Here is a 21,919-nt window from a genome sequence, read left to right on the forward strand (position 1 = left end):
AAAAAGACAAAAGGTTTAGCACATACTCATCAACAGAGCCAGCCAATGGCTTTTTGGATCGCTTAATGGCATAAATGCATCCATCCAGCCTCTTCACACACTTGAACACAGAACCAAATTCTCCAGAGCCAATTTTCTCTAGCTCATGAAATTCTGTTGTATACCGTGACTTCATGTTGCTTTCAGTAATTGTAATCCTCTGTAATAAAAAGCATATCCTTTTACTTAGTATATACTAAATTGATCTTCAGTACAGAAAGATAATTAAAAATGAATCTTAATGAAGAATGGGATGGGAGAGGGAGTAGGAGATGGGATGGTTAGCGGGCAGGAAGGAGGTTATGGGGGGAAAAAACTGCTATAATCCAAAAGTTGTACTTTCAAAATTTATATTTATTAAATAAAAGTTTTCTAAAATAAAAATGAAAAAATAAAAAGCATATCAAATATACATTATAAATATGTAAAAATGACTTTTTGCCATGGTAAAAGGACCATGTGTGAAGTTTAGAAATCATTGTAACTATGTTTAATGCTTATTTAACATGTACTTATCATGTGTTATTATTATTATTCAGCACTAAAAAACCAAATTTTCAGATACAGTAAAAGTAAACTATTTACTTTAGCAGGTCTTGTTTCATCTTCAAATTCATAATCACTGGCTTCCATGTCTTCACCACAGGAACTGAAAAAATATTATGTAATTTTCCATCACTCTGAACAGATTGAGATCCAAAACTTCATCTGATAAGTGTACAATGAAATCGAATTTTAATGGACAAAAACATAAAAGCATTTAATTCTGTAGTCACCAGATTCAGACAAGCTGAAGAAAATGGCTCAGCTTAGACATGCTCACTTGATGACATATCAAAACTGAAGCCTTTCTAAACTAACATTGTCTGCTTGCCTCACTTCTGACACCAGATTTCTTGCAAGATATCCAGGTATTTTATTCTTTCCTTTCCCACACTGCTCCTCCTCCACAGATAATTCATTAATTTCTATCTTCTAGGGGATAAGTGCTAGTAAAGGAAAAAATTTCAAAGCACAAATATCTATGCTGTTCAACAGAAACTAAATTTTGATAAATATACCAAACCAATTTTGGGTGAGGTGAGGGGCCAGCCATTGTGGCGCAGCAGGTTAAGCCTGTGCTTGCCACGCCAGCATCCGGTATTATCGCCAGTTCAAGCCTCAGCTGCTCTACTTCCAATACAGCTTCCTGCTAAACGTGCCCCCTATCAGCCTGGGAGACCTGGATGGAGCTCTGGGGCTCCTGGGTTCTGGCCTGGACCAACCTACCCTTTGTGGGCATTTAGGGAGTGAACCAAGGATGGATGATCTCTCTCCCTCTGTTACTCTGTCAAAATAAATCAATCTTTAAAAAAAAAAATCTTTGTTGGTTTGGGGAAGCAAATTGTTAAATGACTTACTCATTCCAATACACTCTCTTTCTTCGACGACATGTTCCTGAAGAATGAAGCAACAAGGAATCCGGAGTAAAAGGATTAATATTCACTTGAGGGGTCTGTCGTGTGTCAAATTCCCTTTTTCCGGATTTTTCTGTATCCATGAATAGAGAACCACCCCGGAGTTTAACAGAGCTGGAATCAATTCCTCGAGCTTTGGAGAGCAAACTCTAGGGGAGGAGAAATAAAATTTTTAGGATCTGCACCCTGAACAGCCCTCTCAACCCAATTTTCCACCAGCCTTTCCTGGGGCAGAACGCAAAGCAACACACAGGCCTTTGTTATACTGCAAGCAAAATACACTGGCCACAGAACAAGTCTCAAGCTAGAAACTAACTACCTTTTTGGGAAAAGATAACAAAGTGAAATCGGTCTGTAGGCCGAAAAAGAATATTTATGCGGGCTAAAACAGTTCATTTTGGTGGCCAAAAGTTAACCAGCCTTTTTTCAACTCATCTAAAAATAGAAAGCAGCCAGTCCCACAAAAGCTCCCCTCCCCCCTCTGAATAGGGCTTTGGAAGCCACCTCCGCGGGACTCCGCCCCTCATTCCGCCGCGGGCGAGGCGGCTAATCAGCAGTAAAGCTCCCAGGCGCACGTACTCCTCCAGGTTTATGACTAACGGTACCGCGAAAACAAAACGGACGCTGCAGAAGCTCCCCTTTCCCTGCTAACCCCACTGAGGAGGTGTGTCTAAATCTGCTGTGCCCGGACCGCTTTGCAGGCGGCGAGCTGCAGGCACAGCGGCAGGTGCGGCACACCTCCCGAAGACGCCGGACCCACGGCAGGCGGTGCCCCGCGGACCCCAGGAGACACACCAGCTTACCCGACACTCGGGGTCGGGCCAGGGGCGTGCGCGCCGCCAGGAGCCCGCAGGCCAGCCTCCACTCCCAGGCCCCTGCAGACCTCAAACTTTCCCCGGCGCGCCACACCACACCAAACCACAAGTGCAAGGTTTCCTTTTTTTTTTTTCAACCGAACTCCTTCTGCCCGCGCCGCCCAAATTACAGGCCCCGTGGCTGCGTTTAAAAGGCACCATATGGCTCGGGAGTGTCAGGCGGCCGCGCCAGCACCCGGCCAGCATCCTAGCGAACCACGTTAGCGGGCAGCCCGGCTCCAGGAGGGGCGGCAAACCCTCGGCCACCCGGACGGCGCCCTTCTGCCCCTTTGTCAGCCCAAGAAGTCGCCCATTGTGCAGTTACATAATCTTAACGGACAACTTCTGGGCAGGGCCCACACGAGGGGCTGCCAACTTTGGGTGGCGGCGCAGAAGAGCGAGCGGGGGGAGGGGGGTGCGGCCGGGCGGTTATGTAACCGAACCCGGGCCGCGGCGCGCTCGGCCCCGGCGCCGCGGCCTTTTTAAAAGGCTCGGCCGGCCGCCCGGCGCGGGCCCTGGCCGCCAGGCCTCTCACCTTGGGCGTGTGCGGCGTGTCGAAGAGCCGCAGCTTGCGGAAGGTCTTGTGCGGCGGCGTGCCCGGCTGGTCCGGCAGCGGCGAGCAGGGGCCCTCGCTGGCCCTGCGCGACCCGCAGCCCCGCGGCGACGCGTCTCCCGGGCCGCCGCAGCGCACCGGCGAGAACGAGCTGCCCAGGAAGTAGGCGGCCGCCGGCGACTTCACGGGGGACGAGGAGCCGAAGCCCTCCTCCTCCCAGGAGTCGCCCTCGGCGCCGCCGCCGCCGCCCGCCCCGTCCGCGCTCGGGCAAGCGCCGGGCAGCAGCATGTCCACCTCCAGCTCCCCGGGGCTGCCAGGCGCCGGGCCGGGCGAGCGGCGGCGCTCGGGCCCGGGCTCCGCGGGGCTGCGGGCGGGCGGCAGCGGCGAGTCGGGCTCCTGGAAGGCCGAGTCCTCCCCAGTGCTGTGGCCGCTACCCTCCTCTTCCTCCTCCTCCTCCTCCTCCTCACAGTCGCTGCACGGCGAGAAGATCAGCTTCTGTCTCAAGCTACAGGCGGCCCCGGCGCGGCGGGGCGGTGGCGGCTGCTGCCGGCTCAGGAAGCTCATCGCGGGCCTGGGGCCGGGGCCGAGGACCGGACAGCCGGGGTCCGCGGAGTCCAGCGCAAGGCCGGCCCAGGGGGCGGGTCCGCCACGTGCGACTGGGCGCGCCCGGGCGCGGAGGCGGCGGCGGCGGCGGCGAGACTGCGTCGCGGCGGGCTGCGGCTCCGGGGCGCTCCGGGCTCCGGGCGGCGGCGATGGTGGTGGCGCGGACTGCCCCGCACAGGCTGCACAGCCTGGACGCCAAGGCAGGGGTCTCCGCAGGTCCAGCGCAAGTTCGGGCTCCGCGGCTTCCCGCGACCGTTAACCACGTGAACGCCCAGCCCACCAATCCCCGCCCAGCTCCGGGTTTGAAAAAAAAGGAGGGCGCGACGTAGCCCGTGGGGGAGGGCCCAGCTACGCGATTTTGGCGCGAACTGTTGGCTCCGCCCCCGCTCGGCGCCGCGCCTGGCCTGGGCGGGTCCCGGCGCCGCCCGCCTATGAGGGAGCCCCGGCGGCCGGGGGCCCGACCCGGCCGAACCCGGACACCGCCCGGATGGGGCCGGGCCCCGGAGCCGAGGCGGCCTCCTGGGAGGGGCGAAGGGTGCGGGGCTTTCCCCGACCGAAACGAACGCGGCCTCCTCGCCGCTCCTCGGGCTTCCCGGGGTCCGAAGCAGGGCGGGCGGCCGAGGAGCGTCCCTGAGCCCTTACGGGCCTGGAAGAAGCGGGGACCGCGTGGCTTCGGGCAGTGCCCGCGGCGGCCGTCTCCTGCCCGGTGTCCCCCTGGGGCCAGGCCACTGGGCGTTGTGGGCGTGGCTGTGGGCCGTCACGTTCCGTGGTCGAGGTCCGAGCCGCGGATGGTGACTCCGCCTCCGGTCCGTCCGGAGCAGTGCGAGCCGCCGCCGTGGGGAGCCCGCCCGCCGAAGTCTGGCGGCACTGTGGGGGCGGCCTCCGTGCCTCAGTTTCCCCCTGGGGCGGCTGCACGGGGGGCGTGTCGCCGCGAGGTGACCTCCCCCAGGCGGGAAGTCCCCTCCAGTAGACCCAAGGCCGGACCACCGTAAATAGAAGCAGCAGCAGAGGCGGCCCTAGCACGAAGCTAGGTGCCCCCCGTGCGTCCGGGGTGTTTATCTTTGTTTGCCTGCACGTGGACAGCTGTTGGCAAAACCACTGGCCCGCTTCGCTGCAGACTTAAGTTCTCATTGGGGTGGGGGGAAAACCTCTTCTGGTGCTCTACGAAAATGTTACTCAGCAAATCCCTTATTGCTCATACAAGTTTCTTCCAATTTTTCTGTTGTAAATAACTCCCTGAAGAACATTTTTGCATCTCTCTTGTTTGTGGGGTTTTTTATTTTTTAAGGATACATTCCTGGAGTGGGAATTACTGGGTCATAGGATGTAAGCCCCCACACAGTGGCAGTGGATTAGGGCATGCTCATCAGTGGGCATTTAAGCTTTGTTAATGTGGTTTTGTTGCTCTAATTGCTATTACTGGACAGTTGTCCTGGGTCTAACATTTCCATTTTATTTCTGTTGTCTGTTTTTCTTATGGTAGTACTTTATGGCTGTTAACACAGTTGTATGTATTTTCACTTTTCAAAAATTAAATCCATTCAAGCTGAATTTCTAATGAAAATACAGCTTCATGCTTCACACATTCCGTGGGCAGCTTCCTGGTGCACAGCTGAAGATAGTACAGGGTCAACAGCTGTCTCCTTCAGGTGTTTGCTAAGTGATATATAAATGTCTTCTTTTGTGTGTCAAGCCGAACTTAATTTTAAGCTCTTGGAGGACAAGAAGTCTATGCTGGTGCTGGTGCTCAAGGGGCAGCATTCTCTGCTCCAGTGGCCTTCCTCCAACACCTCCCCTCCTGTCACTCTTGATATGGAGAGTTGACATTTTCTCTATATTATGTGAAGTGTCAATACAAAAAAGAACTTTAGAAACTGCTATGTATTGCTCTGTAACTCAAGGGATGTGTGAAAACAGTGTGCTTTCTCAGGGGAGAGGGGTATGAAAGCTCCTTGGGTGCCTGCCCCCAGCTCTCCTGGGGCTCCTGTATAGAATTCTGTCCCCGTGGCTAATCCTGTAATCTCGGGTCCCCCCCCCCCCAGCTCTTTCACAACACACTGCTGTATTTCCATTTCCTTAACAGCCTTATATTTATCTCGGTGTTGTTGATGTCTATCACCTAGAAAAACGAGATTCCTGAGGCTAGGGACCTTCTCTATCTTGTTGATTGCAGCATTCTGATATGGCTTAGTGCTCACTATCATGTGAGCTTAATAAAAGAGCCCTTACTTAAAATATTTTTTGGCTTATTTGCTTCCTTAAATTGTTATGTTTGCAGATTAATTTGCCTATTTAAGATTCTGAACAGAAGATTATAACTCTGTTAAGTTTGTAGAGGTTAGCAGGTATCACACATTTTCTTTCCTTTTTTTTTTTTTTTTTTTTTCTTCTCTGTGGTCTTTGTCCGCTGCTCTTCCCTCTCGTAATAAGAACTGAAGTGGTACACAAGTCCCCTCCTATCCCTTCAGTCCTCAGCCCGCTCCCCCTTCCTAGTGGTAAACAGTCTGAACCCTGGCTTTTGTTTATCAACTCCTACTTTGCCACCTGTCTGCTTCCCTAAACTGGGAAGTTCTTCAAGGAGGCCAAGGTGAAACAGCCTGGGTTCTAGAAGACAAGGGCAGAGCTCCTGGTCCACAAGCCAAGCCTGTGAGTTCTCGGCACACAGGTCCCTGTGCAGAACCTTGAAGGTAAGTTCCCAAAAAGTGTAGAGAGTGGCCATGGGGAAGAAGGAATTGTCACAAAGTTGGAAAGGAGTCTTGGTGCTGGGGCTGCCTCCTCTCCCAAGCCTTTCCTGGATTCTGGAACTTCCTGCTGCCTTGCACACTGACTGGGTATGCTCTGACTTTGCTTACTTGTCTGGCTGCCCTCCCATCCGGGACTGGAACCAAGTTTTGTTTATCTGTAGAGACACCATACACGGCGGTTCATTGGCCTGGGAGAGAGTGCTTAATACACGTTTCAGGAATAATCAAATAAAAATCTAGTGGTCTTTAAAACAAAAGTGCCCAAATGAAGCAGAAACCTGGGCCGTGCGTCCCATGACTGGGACTGTGGCATGGTGTTATGGTTGAACTCCAGCGACGTCCTAACTGAAATTTCAAGTGACTGTACTGATTTTTCAAATTTCACGCTCCTCCAAGTACAGCACACACTGTCCCCAGAGAGAAGTTCCACCCACCTGCCCCAGGATATCTTATTCAAATTTCCAGTTCCTCTCCCCAGCCGGTGTTGTCTCTAACTGGAGTGTTGCTAGGCAACTTTGCAGAATCCACATGTTTGTGGTAATGTTGTAATAACTGAGTAAAACTCTTGCCTCTAGCTGTTGGGAGAACAAACTTAACCTGTTTATCCTCTTTACAAAGACTCGTGACTTAGCCAGTAAAAGGCTTTAATACCACTATTGTCCAGCCATTCTCCCTTCCTTAGCAGCAAAACAGGCAAGGTTCTAGCCCTGAAGATGTAAAATGGAAGTTGCGGATCACTCTGCCAAGTACTTTCAATACAGCACGGGAAGACGTGCCTGGTCTTCTCAGCCTGAGCCTTGCCCTTTTGAACCAAATCCTTCGGAACCAGGGATTTCTCTCAGTGTTGCAGTCTGTAGGAATGTTTCGTAAGACTAGAGATAGATAGACTTTACCCAGAGCTAAATATTTTCTAGTGAATGCTTTTGATTTTGGAGAAACAATCAGTGTTTCTAAATTTAGAACCTACTCTGATTCATCTGTAATTTTTAAAAAAAAAGTCAAATCCGTTTTTCACTTACAAAACAAATAATATACTAACAACAAAAGTTGAGCTTTCTTCATCTTCCTTGTTACCTTTACCTCTCACCTGTGCTTGTTCTCTCCACAAACCTCAGACTACCTCAGCCCAGCTCTGACTGTTCCCAACCGCCGGCTGGCCCCAGCTTTCCAGATCTCAGGCTAGAATGTGGCAACTCCTGGCCCTGCTCCCTGTGTGACCGCTCAGGTACGGATTGGATTTCTCCACCTCGTCACTTGCCCCATTCCCTCTGAAGCAGTTACTTGACCAGTTCACCACAAGTTCATCAGCTCGCCCTGAGAGTACAGGATCGTCGAAGCCAAAACGGGATGGTAGTGTTGTTCCTCGCACAGTAGTGCACGATAATGTTGTACGTGTGCTTTTCATTATAGCAGTGACTTTTTTTTTTTTTTTTGACAGGCAGAGTGGACAGTGAGAGAGAGAGTCAGAGAGAAAGGTCTGCCCCCACTGGCCACTGCAGCTGGCACACCGCGCTGATCCGAAGCCAGGAGCCAGGTGCTTATCCTGGTCTCCCATGCAGGTGCAGGGTCCAAGCACTTGGGCCATCCTCCACTGCACTCCCGGGCCACAGCAGAGAGCTGGACTGGAAGAAGAGCAACCGAGACAGAATCTGGCGCCCCGACCGTAACTAGAACCTGGTGTGCCGGTGCCGCAGGTGGAGGATTAGCCTATTGAGCCGTGGCGCTGGCCTATAGCAGTGACTTTTGAGAATAATCTATACTAGTGAATAGTTATGCAGTCAGGAAATTCACCGCGTGTTTCTTGATAGCCCCCAGACTTGCTTCATATGGGCAGACAATGTATTTGCACAACCAAGATAATTAGAACAGAGAGAGCACTGACGTAATAGAAACTTGAGACGCATAACTGAGGAAAAGTGACTGCTGAGGGCCCCTGCTTTAATGAAGCGAGCATTATTTCTTGTTATGCCTAATTGAGCTGTAAAGGCTGCTACTTCCATCCATGCTCCGAGTATTCCTATAGGGGAATTCACAGGCAGATTCCATTACGGCACCTAGCTGCCAGTCCCTCATGTATATGGATTCTATACAAAGAGCTTGAGGACCTAAGATTCTCATTGGATTTTTGCTTGGGATCATCAGCTGCGAGAGCCCACGCTGTTGTACAGGTTGTGTCTGTGTGTGCATAGGACCTCAGCTGTAGCCAGCCTCCCTAGAGAAAGGAGCCCTTGCACCTGGTTGCTCCCGCTTATCTCAGCAGCTCTCCGCATGATGCAGGCCCCTCATCTTGAAAGATGTGATGGCGGCTGCAACTATGCTAACTACAAGATCTTTCCCAAGAGAAAATGCTGACCACTGACCCAGATAAGGGGGGAGCTCTCCACCAGAGTAGTTTAAAACTGGAGCCTTCTGAAGCAGGTAGCCCAAAGAGTGTGCTTCCTATTCTGTGGACATGGAGTACTCCCCACCCCCCTTATGGAGGCACAAAGGGCCGCTTTTCTCTATATTTGTAAGGCGTTTCAGTAACTGCAAAGGTCATTCCGCAGGAATGCCATAAACGGGGGCTGGTGAGTGCCTCGAAGTGTCCAGGCACTCGATAAACATGTGGGTAATTGATTAATGGCCTCTCCTCTTGGGTTTAGACAGTCCACAGGAAATGACCTGGATGACCATGAGGGCTGCTGGGTGTGTGCTGGCCACACTGTGATGATTTAAACCAGCTTTGTTCAGCTTGCTGAGGCACAAAAGAAGGCATGACTCTTCAGCAGTGAGTCAAGGGGCCTGCCTCATTAGGGGAGGGAAGGAGATAAGACAGACATCCCATGCTGGGCTTTTGTTAGCAACGGAGGCGGTGGGGGTGGCTCTGACTAGGTTTCAGACTCAGATGACTCAGTGGCCAGTCTGAGTTGGCTCTGAAGTTCTGTAAAGGCCCATGATGAGCTCAGGCCTGAGAGATGAGCTCATCCAGTGGGCGGAGAGCACCAGTCCTAGGCGATACCATCAGCTGTCTGGCTATGGAGAGACAGCCACGGGGGAAAAGATCCCGGTGCTGCATGCACAAGTCCTCCGTGCCTGGGGTCCTCTGCTGAGCGTCCCCTGTGTTTGGGCGGTGCCCTCAGCCTACTCCCGGGCGGGCAGGCTGGCCTTGATGAAGTGAGAGCAGGAGAGCGGTGCAGCAGGGTGCTTCTGAGGGAGCTGTGAGGGAGCTGGGACAATGTTGGTGCCTGCGAGGTGGAGTCAGATGCTTCATGCATTTCAGTTCATCTTTATGGGATCTCTCCAAGGCATGTGTGTGTGTGTGTGTGTATTTTACAGATGACGAGAATGAAACCCAGGGAAGCTAGAACCATGCCTGCATGGTACAACCAGCCAGGATTACTGAGACTGTCGCTGAGGTTGTACAATGATACTCCAAAAAGTCCATGGAAAAATGGAATTAAAACGTTAAGTATTTTTCTGGTCTGAAAATTTTTGCGGGGTGGGCGTTGTGGTACCATAGGTTCAGCGGCCACTTGAGATGCCTGCATTCTAAGTTGAGATACCTGGGATCAAGTCCCGCCTCCAGCCCAGCTTCCTGCAAGTGTGTCTGGGAGGTAGCACATGGCTTGGGTCCCTGCCATCCTTTGGGAGACCCAGATGGAGTTCCTGGCTTGTGGTTTCATGCTGGCCCAGCTCTGGCTGTTGCAGGCATTTGGGGAGTAAACTTCCCAGATGGAAGATCTCTCTCTCCCCCTCTTTCTCTGCCTTTCCAATAAGTTAATAAATAATTTTTAAAAATGTTTAAACCTATACATATAAGTGATTTTGAAAAAGATCATGATAAACACATCTTTTAAAAAATCATGTATGGATTCCCAAAATTTTTTCACCAAAATAATCATATCTGGTAGCTTTGGGATCCGCAAGGAGGGAAGGCTTATACTTCCGGGAATGGAGAATCTCTACCTTTACTTCCAGGGAAAAAAAGTCCTTGTCAAGGTCCCTGCAGGTGCCTAAAGGTCAACCAATGAGGATCAGACCTGCCTCAACCTTTAACCCCCATGCCCTGAATCTATAAAAGGAGCTCTCCCAATCTCTGACGTGCGACTTCCCCGGCCCCCGCTCTGTTGCTCTGTTGGGGCCGCCACTTAATGTTGTATGATTATTCAAAATTTCTCTACATACAAACTCTGCTACCTGCAAAAGTTGAGTGGCCTTTCTCCTGGTCTTGGCTGGGATCATTTAAACCACGCCCATCAAACTGTCCCCACAAGGGTCCAGAGACACCCCCCCCTCATTTCCTCTCCTCTATGAAATCCTTTCATTACCTGGTTAATGCCACTCTTAGGATCATCAGTTGCTATTCTCACCCTGACTTGTATACTACAGTGTCTGTTTAAGTGTTTATAGCAGGTGATAATGGAATGAACCAAGGCCTTCAGCAACCAGGCAGTCAGCCAGATGCTTCTCCATCCATTCATGCCTGTCCCTGCGGAGCCCCAAGATACCCCCAGTGGGCCCCGTAGACAATGTCCCCAGTCAGCAGGAAGTAGCCAGAGAGACTCATCGTCTCCCCATTTCCTATCATCAAAAGGTCAGGATGGTAGCTTTGGGATCCGCAAGGAGGGAAGGCCTATACTTCCGGGAATGGAGAAGTCCCTACCTGTACTTCCGGGGAAGAAAAGTCCTTGTCAAGGTCCCTGCAGGTGCCTAAAGGTCAACCAATGAGGATCAGACCTGCCTCAACCTTTAACCCCCATGCCCTGAATCTGTAAAAGGAGCTCTCCCAATCTCTGACGCGCGACTTCCCCGGCCCCCGCTCTGTTGCTCTGTTGGGGCCGTGGAACCTTGTCTGGGAGCGGAACCCCAATAAAAGCCTGTGAATTAATTGATTTGTCTGCCTGGGAAGATTTGTTATGCGCCGGACACCTTGCAATATCCTTTAAAAAAAATTTAAAGATTTATTTATGTATTTGAAAGACAGGCAGAGGCAGAGAGAGACAGAAATCTTCCATCCACTGGTTCACTCCCCAAATAGCCTCAATGACCAGGACTGGGCCAGACTGAAGTCAAGTCTTCCACATGGGTGCAAGGGCCTAAGAAGGGAGCTGGATCAGAAATGGAGCAACTGGGACTTGAATCATCCCATATAGGATGCACGTGCTGCAGGTGATGGCTTAACCCACTATGCCACAGCGCTGGCCCTTACAATTTTTTAAAAAATTATTTTATTTATTTGAGAGGCAGAAACCAGGAATGGAACAGGCCAAAGCTAGGAGCCAGAAACTCAATCCAGGTTTCCCACATGGGTGCCAGTGACCCAACTACCTGAGTCATCAACTGTTACCTCCCAAGGTATGCATTAGCAGGAAGCAGGAATCAGAAGCAGGGTTGGGACTTGAATTCCGGTCATCTGATATGAGATGAAGACATCTCAATGGAGGCCTTAACCCCTAGGCCAAATGCCTGCCCCCAGACTTACCTTTTAACTCCATTGCTCACAAACTTTTTGAAGTACTTTTATATTCCTACTGGCTTTGAAATCTGATTCTTCCAGCGGTGGGGTAAGCTGAAGGGCGAGGATTAAGTAAGAGACTTGGTGGAGATAGGGCTGCCATGCGCAGCTGGTGGGCCAGTGGGCTCAGCATCTTGAAGTCCAGGGCCCTGTGCCCTGAGAGCAGGGCCCACAGCCTGATGGTGTCAGCATGGAAGTGGGGTCTGGATGCAGTCCCACATGCATCTTTGCCTTTTTGGTTTCAGCATAAAACCTGAATGTCCAAAATCACAGGCTGGTACCATCCTATGTCAGGGAAGTTAGCGGGAAGTGCATTCTTACCTACTGTTGGGGTGGGTGTGAGGTGGTGCCATTTTTAAAAGATTGTTCTAATGATTTATATTATAGTTTAAATACTCATACTCTGACCTAGCAATTCTATTGAAACATTTGTACAGATTTACAAAAATATGTAAAAGCATGTGTTTGATGTACTATTCATTCAATCATTTTTTAAAAGAGATTTATTTATTTATTTAGAAAGTCAGAATTGGGGGGACGAGCAGAGTGAGAGAGACATCTTCCGTCTTCCATCTGCTGGTTCACTCTCCAGCTGGCCGCAATGGCCAGGGCTGGTCCAGGCTGAAGCTAGGAGCTAAGAGCTTCACCCAAGTCTTCCATGTGGGTGCAGGGGCCCAAACACTTGTCTTCTGCTGCTTGTCCCAGGCCATTAGCAGGGAGTTGGAATGGAAGTGGAGCAGCCGGGACTTGAATCAGCACCCTTATGGCATGCTGGCATCGCAGTGTGTTTAATGAGATTCTATCCTGGGCCTGGCACCTGCTGGGCAGTGGCAACACAGCAGTGATGTTGAAGTCCTTACCTTATTTTGAAATGTTTGAGGCCTCTAGTGGGGGTAGACAACACATAAGTAAACACATACACATACACTCACACACACACACACAAATGTCCAGTAGTAATAAGTGATATAAAAGGAGAAAGCGCAGGGGCAGCTGTCTGACCTCGCAGGGGAGGCCCAGATTAAGATCCCTCCCTCCCCCCCATACCACATTGGAGTGCCAGGGTTCATTTCCTGGCTCCAGCTTCTTGCCAGTGCAGACACTAAGAGGCAGCAGGTGGTGACTCAAGGAATTGGGTTCCTGCTATCCATGTGGGAGACCTGGATTGTGTTCCCAGGTCCCGGCTCTGGCTTCAGCTTCAGCCCCAGCCTCAGCTGCAGCCAGAGTGGGCGTTTACTGAGTGAGGCAGGCAGATAGGAGCCTCTCTCTGTCTCTCTCTCTAGTTCGCTCTCATACAAATTTTTTTAAAAAACAGATTTATTTTATTTATTTGAAAGAGTTACAGAGAGAAGTAGAGACAGAGAGTTCTTCTATCCGCTGGTTCACTCCCCAATTAGCTACAACAGCCAGAGCTGAGCCTATCAGAAGCCAGGAGCCAGGGGCTTCTTCTAGGTCTCCCATGCGGGTGCAGGGGTCCAAGAACTTGGGCCATCCTCTGCTGTTTTCCCAGGCCATAGCAGGGAGCTGGATCGGAAAAGGAGCAGCCAGGACTTGAACTGGCAGCCATATGGGATGCCGGCGCTGAAGTCCAGGGCTTTAACCTTGTGCGTCACAGTACAGGTCCCATAATACAAATATTTTTTAAAGCAAGCAGAGTGAGGGATTAAGAAGTAGTAGAGGGCTGGAGGGAGGTGCTGTTTAGGGAGTTCAGGAATGCTTTCCTGAGGGGACAGCGTCTGCGCAGGAACCTGAATGAAGGGAAGAAATCTGCCCAATGGAGATGGGCAAGTTTATGATGGCAAAACTTGGCGTCACTTATGTCACCAAAAACTGCACTGCCTATGGAATAATGAACCAGAGCTGTAGTATGAACAAAGTGGAAAGATGTCTATGAAATAATGGGGAAAGGGCCGGCGCCGCGGCTCAATAGGCTAATCCTCCGCCTGTGGCACCGGCACAACGGGTTCTAGTCCCGGTCGGGGCGCCGGATTCTATCCCGGTTGCCCCTCTTCCAGGCCAGCTCTCTGTTATGGCCCGGGAAGGCAGTGGAGGATGGCCCAAGTCCTTGGGCCCTGCACCCGCATGGGAGACCAGGAGAAGCACCTGGCTCCTGGCTTCAGATCAGCATGATGGGCTGGCAGCTGTGGCAGCCACTGGAGGGTGAACCAATGGCAAAAGGAAGACCTTTCTCTCTGTCTCTCTCTCACTGTCCACTCTGCCTGTCAAAAAAAAATTAATTAAAAAAAATAACAATGGGGAAAGGGGAATTGCTAATGTGGAATAATTCCATTAAAAAGCAGTAACAAGAAAACAACCTAAAACAAACTTTTTTTATTATTTATTTATTTATTGGAAAGTCGGAGTTACACAGAGAGAGAGAGGTCTTCCATCCGATGGTTCACTCTCCAATTGGCAGCAGCGGCCGGAGGTGCACCGATCCGAAGCCAGGAGCCAGGAGCTTCTTCTGGGTCTCCCACGCAGGTGCAGGGGTCCAAGGACTTGGGCTATCTTCCACTGCTTTCCCAGGCCAAAGCAGGGAGCTGGATTGGAAGTGGAGCAGCCGGGGCTCAAACCAGTGCCCAAATGGGATGCCGGTGCTTTAGGCCAGGGTGTTAAACCCACTGCGCCACGGCGTCGGCTTTTTTATTTATTTATTTATTTATTTTTAAGGGAAAAGGTTTATTGTCAGGTGGGGGAAACCTGACAGGCTGTCTCCCTGTGCACGAGAGAACGGCAGCCTGAAAAAAAAAAAAAAAAAAAAAAAAAAAAAAAAAAAAGCATTTATCACAGGGGAATATATCTAGAGAAATATGCAAAATTGTCAACGAGTCTAACCCTGAGGGTTGTTGTGTGGATTACAGAGGGAGCAGTTGGAGGACCCGGAGCCTGCTCACTGGAGGGCCTGGAGGAAAGCCTGGCACCACCCCATGCCAGGGAGCCAGCCCCTTGCCTCTTCTGCCATACTCGGAGTTCCTGTCTCTTCCCCGTCACCTGGGCCTGGGCCATCTTTCCTGCAGCCCTTTCAGCCTCCTCTGGCTTTGCCCTTGGGAAAAGGGCCTGTGCTTCTGCTTCCCAAGCCGCCGCATCAGTGAGACTGGCCCTCCCACCTGTCCCAGACAAGCAGCCTTGTGCTCTGACGCTGATAATAAAGACCCTCTGGCTCTGCACAGCCCACTTCTGAGTGCAGGGGACAAGCCATTGTACCTGGTTCTCAGCTGCAGAATGCTGGGACTGCTCACATGGTACGGCCAGTGTCACTGAGGCACCTGCCACCCATTCAAGGCTTTTCAGAAGGCAAGCCTTGTTTCATTCATTATTTGTTTGTTTTTAAAGATTATTTATTTGAGAGGCAGAGTTACAGACAGAGTGAAAGATAGAGATCTTCCATCCACTGGTTCACTCCCCAAATGGCTGCAACCGCTGGAGCTGAGCCAGTCTGAGGCCAGAAGTCAGGAGTCAGGAACTTCTTCCAGGGCTCCCAGATGGGTTCAGGGGACCAAGCACTTGGGCCGTCTTCTGCTGCCTTCCATGCCATTAGCAGGGAGCTGGATTGGAAGTGGAACATCCTGGATTCAAACTGGCACCCAGATGGGATGCCAGCACTGCAGGAGAAGGCTTAACCTGCTACGCCACAGCTCCAGCCCCTCGTTCATTGTTTTGCTTTCATGCCCACTCTCACCCTCCACTCCCAAGCTCTGCTGACTTCCAGGGCCCTGGGTACAAATGTGCTTGTCAACCAATTGTTAGAAACAACACAAGCACACAGAAAAATGGCCAGGGTCCCTGCCAGCCACGTGGGAGACCCAGATGGAGTTGCAGGCTCCCAGCTTTGGCCTGGCCCGCGCTGAATGTTGCAGGCATTCCTGGAGTGGACCTGTGTGTGGAAGATCTTTCTGTCTCTTTCTCTCAGTGTGTCTTTTCCTTTCAAATAAATTTTAAAAATTAAAAAACGTATAGGGGTTCAATAACTGATATCCCACAGTGTGGTCTGACCGGCTTTGAATTTGCACTAAAGAAAAGCAGTCTGGGGGCCGGTGCTGTGGCGCAGCAGGTTAATGCCCTGGCCTGAAGCACCAGCATTCCATATGGGTGCCGGTTCAAGACCCGGCTGCTCCACTTCCCATCCAGCTCTCTGCCTCTCCTCTCTCTGTGTAACTCTGACTTTCAAGTAAAATAAAAAAGACGTTGTTGCTGTCAAAATAAATAGATAAATAAAAACTTTAAAAAAAAAGGAAAGAAAGAAAGAAGGAAAGAAAGAAAGAAAAGCAGTCTGGGAACCAAGATTTTCTGTCTGCCTTCCTGCTAGCTCCTACCTCCCACCCCTCTGCCTTCCCTAAACCAGAGGGAGGGGTTTTCTCCAAAGTTCTTTTTTCTCTTTGGTTCCAGAAGGGGTGCAGTTGTCTTGAGCAGCATCTGTATGACCTCATCAGTCTGGAATCTCATTTTCTTCCACCGGAATGCAGATTAACTTACAGGAAGGAAGAACAAAGTGGACGCCACGTCCAGGGCCCAGATGAATTTTGTCCCGGGTCAGTGTCTGCTTTTCGGCCCCGTTCATCTCCCCTACAAATAATTTACTCCACCTCTCCCCAGGAAACCCCTACCTCCGTTTCTTTTTGTAGCTCAAAATGTTATTTAAGCTTCCACCATTTGGCCCTTCTTTGAGTCTCATTATTTTGTGTGAATCCCATGCACAGATGCACACAATTAATTTGTGTGTCTTTTTTCCCATTAATCCAGTTAATCCATTGTCACTTTATTTCAGACGACTCAAATATCAAACCAGAAGGCAGAGGGGAGGTTTCTTTTGCCACAAAGCTCAGAGAAAAGAGTGTCCTGGCCAAAGTTCAGGTAGTTCATGTCCTAGAAGGAGCCATGTGGCCGTGGATTGCGCCTGGCCTTCCACAGCGCCTCCTGCTGGTGGCCAACCCCAGCGCCCGCCAGCTGGCTTTTCATTCATTAACCGCTTTCCTTTCTTTTTGGCTTTGCGATACCTCCAAGTCTCCGCAGCTTCATAATAGTGAAGCCCACTTTTGCAGGGACGGGGCGGGGGGGTAGAGGGTGCATTTTTCTGTTGCTCCTGCTTTTGTGGTTAAAGAACATGAAGCAATTTCAGGAAGTCAGAACAGCCCCAAAGCAGTGGGGAAACCTGCCGGAGCAGTTTTACACGGGTAAGGCTTCTGGTGAGTGGGGGACTGCTCCCATGTGGGGCCTGGGGCCCTGCAGGGCCCTCCACTGCACAAAAGCCCTGCTGCTGGCTCGGAGCCAGAGGTCTCCGTTGGTAAAAGACAAGCGAGCCGGGGCTTTCTCAGAGAAACTGCAGGATTGCGTCCAAGTTCCTGAGACTGAGTCTGCAGCCGGCAGGAGAGCAGTGGTTTGCTCCCTCACGTTCTCGGGCTGGGGGCCCTGGGGCTGGGGGCCCCTGCATCCACCGGGAGACCCTGCAGACATGGGGCCACCAAGGGAACACGTAGGGGCCACAGTGGAGCCCTAAGTGTTCTCATTGTCTTCTACTCGAATGCAGAAAGGCTGGCCGAGAAACCTTTTGCCGGCTGAGTTTTCTTTTGTCTGTGGGTGCAATCATGCTGAATTTGGAGCATGCCTCGCTCTTAGCATGACCCCGTGTCCTTGCATTCTAGCTCCGCTCTGGCAGCAGAATGAGGCTCTGTGCAGAGAACTGAGGGTGCCTGTGTACTTAAGCCAGGTGAGTTCCGAGCTGGAGGGAACAGCTGGAGACCACCTGTGCTCCCCTGCTGGGCCTCCAAGTCACGCATGGGGGCAGAGAGAGAGGGGCTGGCGGGAGTGCACCCCTCAGTAGGACAGGCCATGGGATCTGTGGGGCTCAGGACAGAATGAAACCACGAGGCCTCCTGGTCCAAAAGCAGGAAGAAAGTGCTCTTACAGGTAGCCATGAAGCCAGGTGCAGACAGGCAAATGTCAGGGATGGACAGCAGTCAGATGCATAGAGATGGAAAACAGAACAGGGCTGTGCGCAGGGGTCGCGCTGTTGTTCAGGGGTTCAGGTTTCCGTTTGGGGTGATGGAAAGGTGTGGTGATGATGGCCACGTAGCAGTGTGAACCCTTATTGCCCAGGAAAGGCGTGTCGGCGGTGGTTAGGAGTACATCTGTGTCATTTATGTGTTACTACACATGTGCAAAGGTAGGCGTAGTGTTTTCTCTCTATTGTAGTTTCTTTCTTGACTTATAGTGGGTTTTGTTTGCTGTTTAATTGTTGTAAGTAAAGAAAAACTTCAAAAATAAGCTTTTTTTAAAAAAGATTTATTTATTTATTTGAAAGAGTAACAGAGAAAGAAGGAGATGCAGAGCGAGAGAGAAGTCTTCCATCTACTGCTTCACTCCCAAGTTGGCCACAATGGCCGGAGCTGCGCCAATCTGAGCCAGGAGCTTCCTCTGGGTCTCCCACTTGGGTGCAGGGGCCCAAGGACTTGGGCCATCTTCCACTGCTTTCCCAGGCCATAGCAGAGAGCTGGATCAGAAGTGGAGCAGCTGAGACTCGAACCAGTGCCCATATGGGATGCCAGCACTGCAGGCGGTGGCTTTACCCGCTATGCCACAGCGCTGGCCCCCCCAAAATTAAGCTTTAAGTATGAATTCTACCCTTCATTTTTGTATTAGGCAATTCCTTTTTTTTTTTTTTTTTTTTTTGAGGCAGAGAGACAGAGGGAGAATGCAAATGCCTGTGATGGCCAGGGTAAGCTGAAGCCAAGGCCAGGAACTGGGAACTTGCTGCAGGTCTGCCACCTGTATGCAGGGACCTAGTTACCTGAGCAGCACTGCGGTCTCCCAGGGTCTGCATTAGCAGGAAGGTGGGCTTGGGAGCCAGAGTGGGTAGCAAACCCAAGCACACTGAGGCAGGTGGCTTCACCACTAGGCTGCCTAATAATGGCCCTGCAAAGCCAATTTTATGTTTTTAAATATTTATTACCTTTAGTTATTTGAAAGGCAGAGAGAATGAGTCTTCCGTGTGCTGTTTCACTCCCCAAATGCCTGCAACAGCTAGCCTTCCAGATGTGCAGTAGCAGGAAGCTGGGACAGAAGCAGAGCTGAGACTGGAATCCAGCAGGCATCCTGAGCAGCTTAACCTGCTGTGCCACAGCACCCACCCCTGCCTGCGATGCCAACTTTAAATGCAAATATCAAGGATATCTGACCTTCATTTGGAATTACTGGAATTACGCAATTTGAATTGGTGTGGCTCATCTCACACTGGCTAGAAGATAAAACACAAGGCAGGCTCAGGAAGGCAGGGTGGGTGAAAAGAGAATGCGTGGGCACAGAATCTGATGAAACAGCTCTCCAGGATGTGGGGAGCGGTGGGCCTTGCAGCTGGTGCTCTCTTACAGGAGTTCTCAGAGCTGCCAGGTTCCTCCTCCTGCCAGGTGTCTCCCCTTTCCACAGGCCTGCCACCCCAGCCCACAGCAAATGGACTACCCCAAATGTCTTTTTTTCCTCCATGTTTGTTTGAAAGTTAGAATGATAGATTGATCTGATTCACCCCCAAGGCCAGGACTGCGCCAGGCCAAATCTAAGAGCCAGGAAGTCTGTCCTTGTCTCCCACATGGATGGTGGAGGCTCATGTACGTGAGCCATCACCTGCTGCCTCACAGGCATATTAGCAGAGAGCTGGATTGGAAGTGCAGTAGCTGTGACTCAAACTGGCACCTGGATGGGATGTGGCCATTCCAAGCTGCAGCTTAACCTGCTGTGCCACAATTCCTGCCCTTCAAGGATCTTTAAAATTGAGAAATTAGGGCCGGCGCCATGGCTCAACAGGCTAATCCTCCGCCTTGCGGCGCTGGCACACTGGGTTCTAGTCCCGGTCGGGGCGCCGGATTCTATCCCGGTTGCCCCTCTTCCAGGCCAGCTCTCTGCTGTGGCCCGGGAGTGCAGTGGAGGATGGCCCAAGTCCTTGGGCCCTGCACCCACATGGGAGACCAGGAGAAGCACCTGGCTCCTGCCTTCTGATCAGCTTGGTGTGCCAGCCGCAGAGCGCCGGCTGCGCCGGCCATTGGAGGGTGAACCAACGGTAAAAAGGAAGACCTTTCTCTCTGTCTCTCTCTCACTATCCACTCTGCCTGTCAAAAATAATAATAATCATAAAATAAAATTGAGAAATTGGGAGAGGGGTCATTGTGGCACAGCAGGTTAAGCCACTGCCTATGGCACTGGCATTCCAGGTGAGCCCCCATGGCACTGCAGCCCTTAGCATACCTATGGGACTTCACTTACAAAGTACAGCTTTGAAGATAAAGATAAACCCAAGGCCAGTGCATGGAGCTGCCACTCACGTGCCCCGGCTATTCCATTTCTGATCCGGCTCCCTGCTAATGTGCCTGAGATGGTCTTTGCCACTCACGTGGGACACCAGGATGGAATTCCTGGCTCCTGAGGCTTTGGTCTGGCCGTTTTGGTTGTTGCAGCCATTTGGGGAGTGAAGCAGCAGATTGGAAGATCTCTTTCTCTCCATCTGTCCTCCCTTGCCCCTTCAGATAGACTGCCTTTCTAATAGAGGGGGAAAAAAATGTCCAGACTGCACGAACTGGGTATTTGGTGTAACGGTTAATTCACTGCTTAGGACACCTGCATCCCATATTGAAGTATCTGGTTCGAGTCTGGACCCCTCCCCTCCACTGCAGTTTCCTGGTCATGTGCACCCCAGGAGTCAGCAGCTGCTGGCTCAAGTGCTTGGGCCCGTCACTCCTGTGGGGGACTCAGATGGAGTCCTTGGCTTCTGGTTTCAGCCTGGCCCAGCCCTGGCTGTTGTAGACATTTGGTGAGTCAATCAGTGGGTGGAAGGTCTCTGTCTCTGTTGCCATCCAAATAGAATGAAAAAAAAAAAATTAAATTTCAAGAATGCAACCACACTACATTAAATTTCAAGAGCTGGGCCTTGTTCACAGCGTGCTGGCCACATACACACCAAGCCAGTCCTGTTCCTCAGAGGGAAGAAAAGGGGGTGTTTGGCTGGAGTGTCCTCATCCTGGCCAGGAAAGCCGGGTCAAAAGGTGCTCCTGGTGGAGGGCTGCGGCAGCCTGGCTCTGCTTGCCCTGTGCTCCCCTACCCTCCTGGCCCAGATTGCAGCTGGGCATCATTCTTCCCACTACTGCTCCCTGGCCTGCGATCTTATCTGAACCAGGAAAAAGTTTCCTTGGGTTGATAAATGGAATCCAGCACGTAGTTTCCCAAGTTGCTGACCCAGTCCTATGACTGCTATCCAGGAAGGCAGGCGGCGCCGAGGTCTGCGAGAGGCCACGCGCGAGCAGAGCTCCCCTCTGGGCAGCTGGTGCTGTAGATTAAGGAAAGTTCCTACAAGGAGTGCAGACGGTAGGCAATGTGCTTTTTCTCTGTAGTGGCTGCAGGTTGAGCTGGGCCGGGCTTGGTTTGAGTATCGTCAGGTCATGATGCAGAGGGTCGTGCCCCAGTTGGCTCTGTGCCCTGAAGTGTACTCATTTCTTGGGGGGAAGAGGGGCTGAACCCTGGAGGATTCCCTTCCACATGCTGCACTGGGAAGAGCTCCCACGGCAGCTGGCCTCTTCCCTTGGGGGAAATATACCACCTCCTATGTCCCTGAGGTCCCATTTGCAGGAAGGCAGGTCGGGGACAACCAGCAGTGCCCTGAGCCCTTCTCTGGGCGCCAGTAGGAACGCATTTTTTGAGCCAAGGGGTAATTGAGCAGGATAATCCAGCTCAGCCCTGCCCAATCCAACTGGCAAAGAGGCTCCTCCTGCTTTATTGCTCCATTGTTCTGTGGATTCATCAGCCAACCCCAGTTGGCTTCTAGATGGCCAAGGGAGACTGACGGCTTGGGCTTTGGGCCCAGGAAGCACAAGCTGCGCCAGGCAGAGCAGCTCCCCATCAGCAGCAGGGACCTGCTCTGGGAAGCTGGAGTCTCACTCTGTGATCCCACATACTCTGGTCTTCCTTCCCACCATGCTTCAGCAGGCCTCACACGGGAGTTCTGTGTTTAAATGTTTTTGCCAAAAACGAAGGCTAGGTGACCAGGTCTTTTCCTAAAGCTGTCCGTGAAGGCTTCAAAGGGAAAGCAGCCAATCCCCTGCTCGACCCTGAAGGGTTTCCTACTTCAAAGGACTAAGTCTGACCCTCTTGAGCAAGAGTTCAGAGAACCTGATCAAAGATAACATTTCCATTCATTA

General features: G+C 51.4%; 1 protein-coding gene across 1 annotated transcript in view; it reads right to left on the bottom strand.

Moving 5' to 3' along the window:
* The window catches only part of WEE1 (WEE1 G2 checkpoint kinase), a 30,985-nt gene extending 27,492 nt beyond the window's left edge, over positions 1-3,493 (bottom strand). The window contains exons 1-4 of the mRNA XM_062196518.1: positions 2,886-3,493; positions 1,440-1,645; positions 625-688; positions 27-199 (exon numbers count right to left, since the gene is read on the bottom strand). Of these exons, the coding sequence (XP_062052502.1) occupies positions 27-199; positions 625-688; positions 1,440-1,645; positions 2,886-3,467 (1,025 nt within the window). The 5' untranslated portion in view covers positions 3,468-3,493. The remainder of the gene's footprint in view (positions 1-26; positions 200-624; positions 689-1,439; positions 1,646-2,885) is intronic.
* Positions 3,494-21,919: the final 18,426 nt, after the last annotated feature.

Source organism: Lepus europaeus, chromosome 7 (assembly GCF_033115175.1).
Source record: "Lepus europaeus isolate LE1 chromosome 7, mLepTim1.pri, whole genome shotgun sequence".
Classification (NCBI taxonomy): Eukaryota; Metazoa; Chordata; class Mammalia; order Lagomorpha; family Leporidae; genus Lepus; species Lepus europaeus.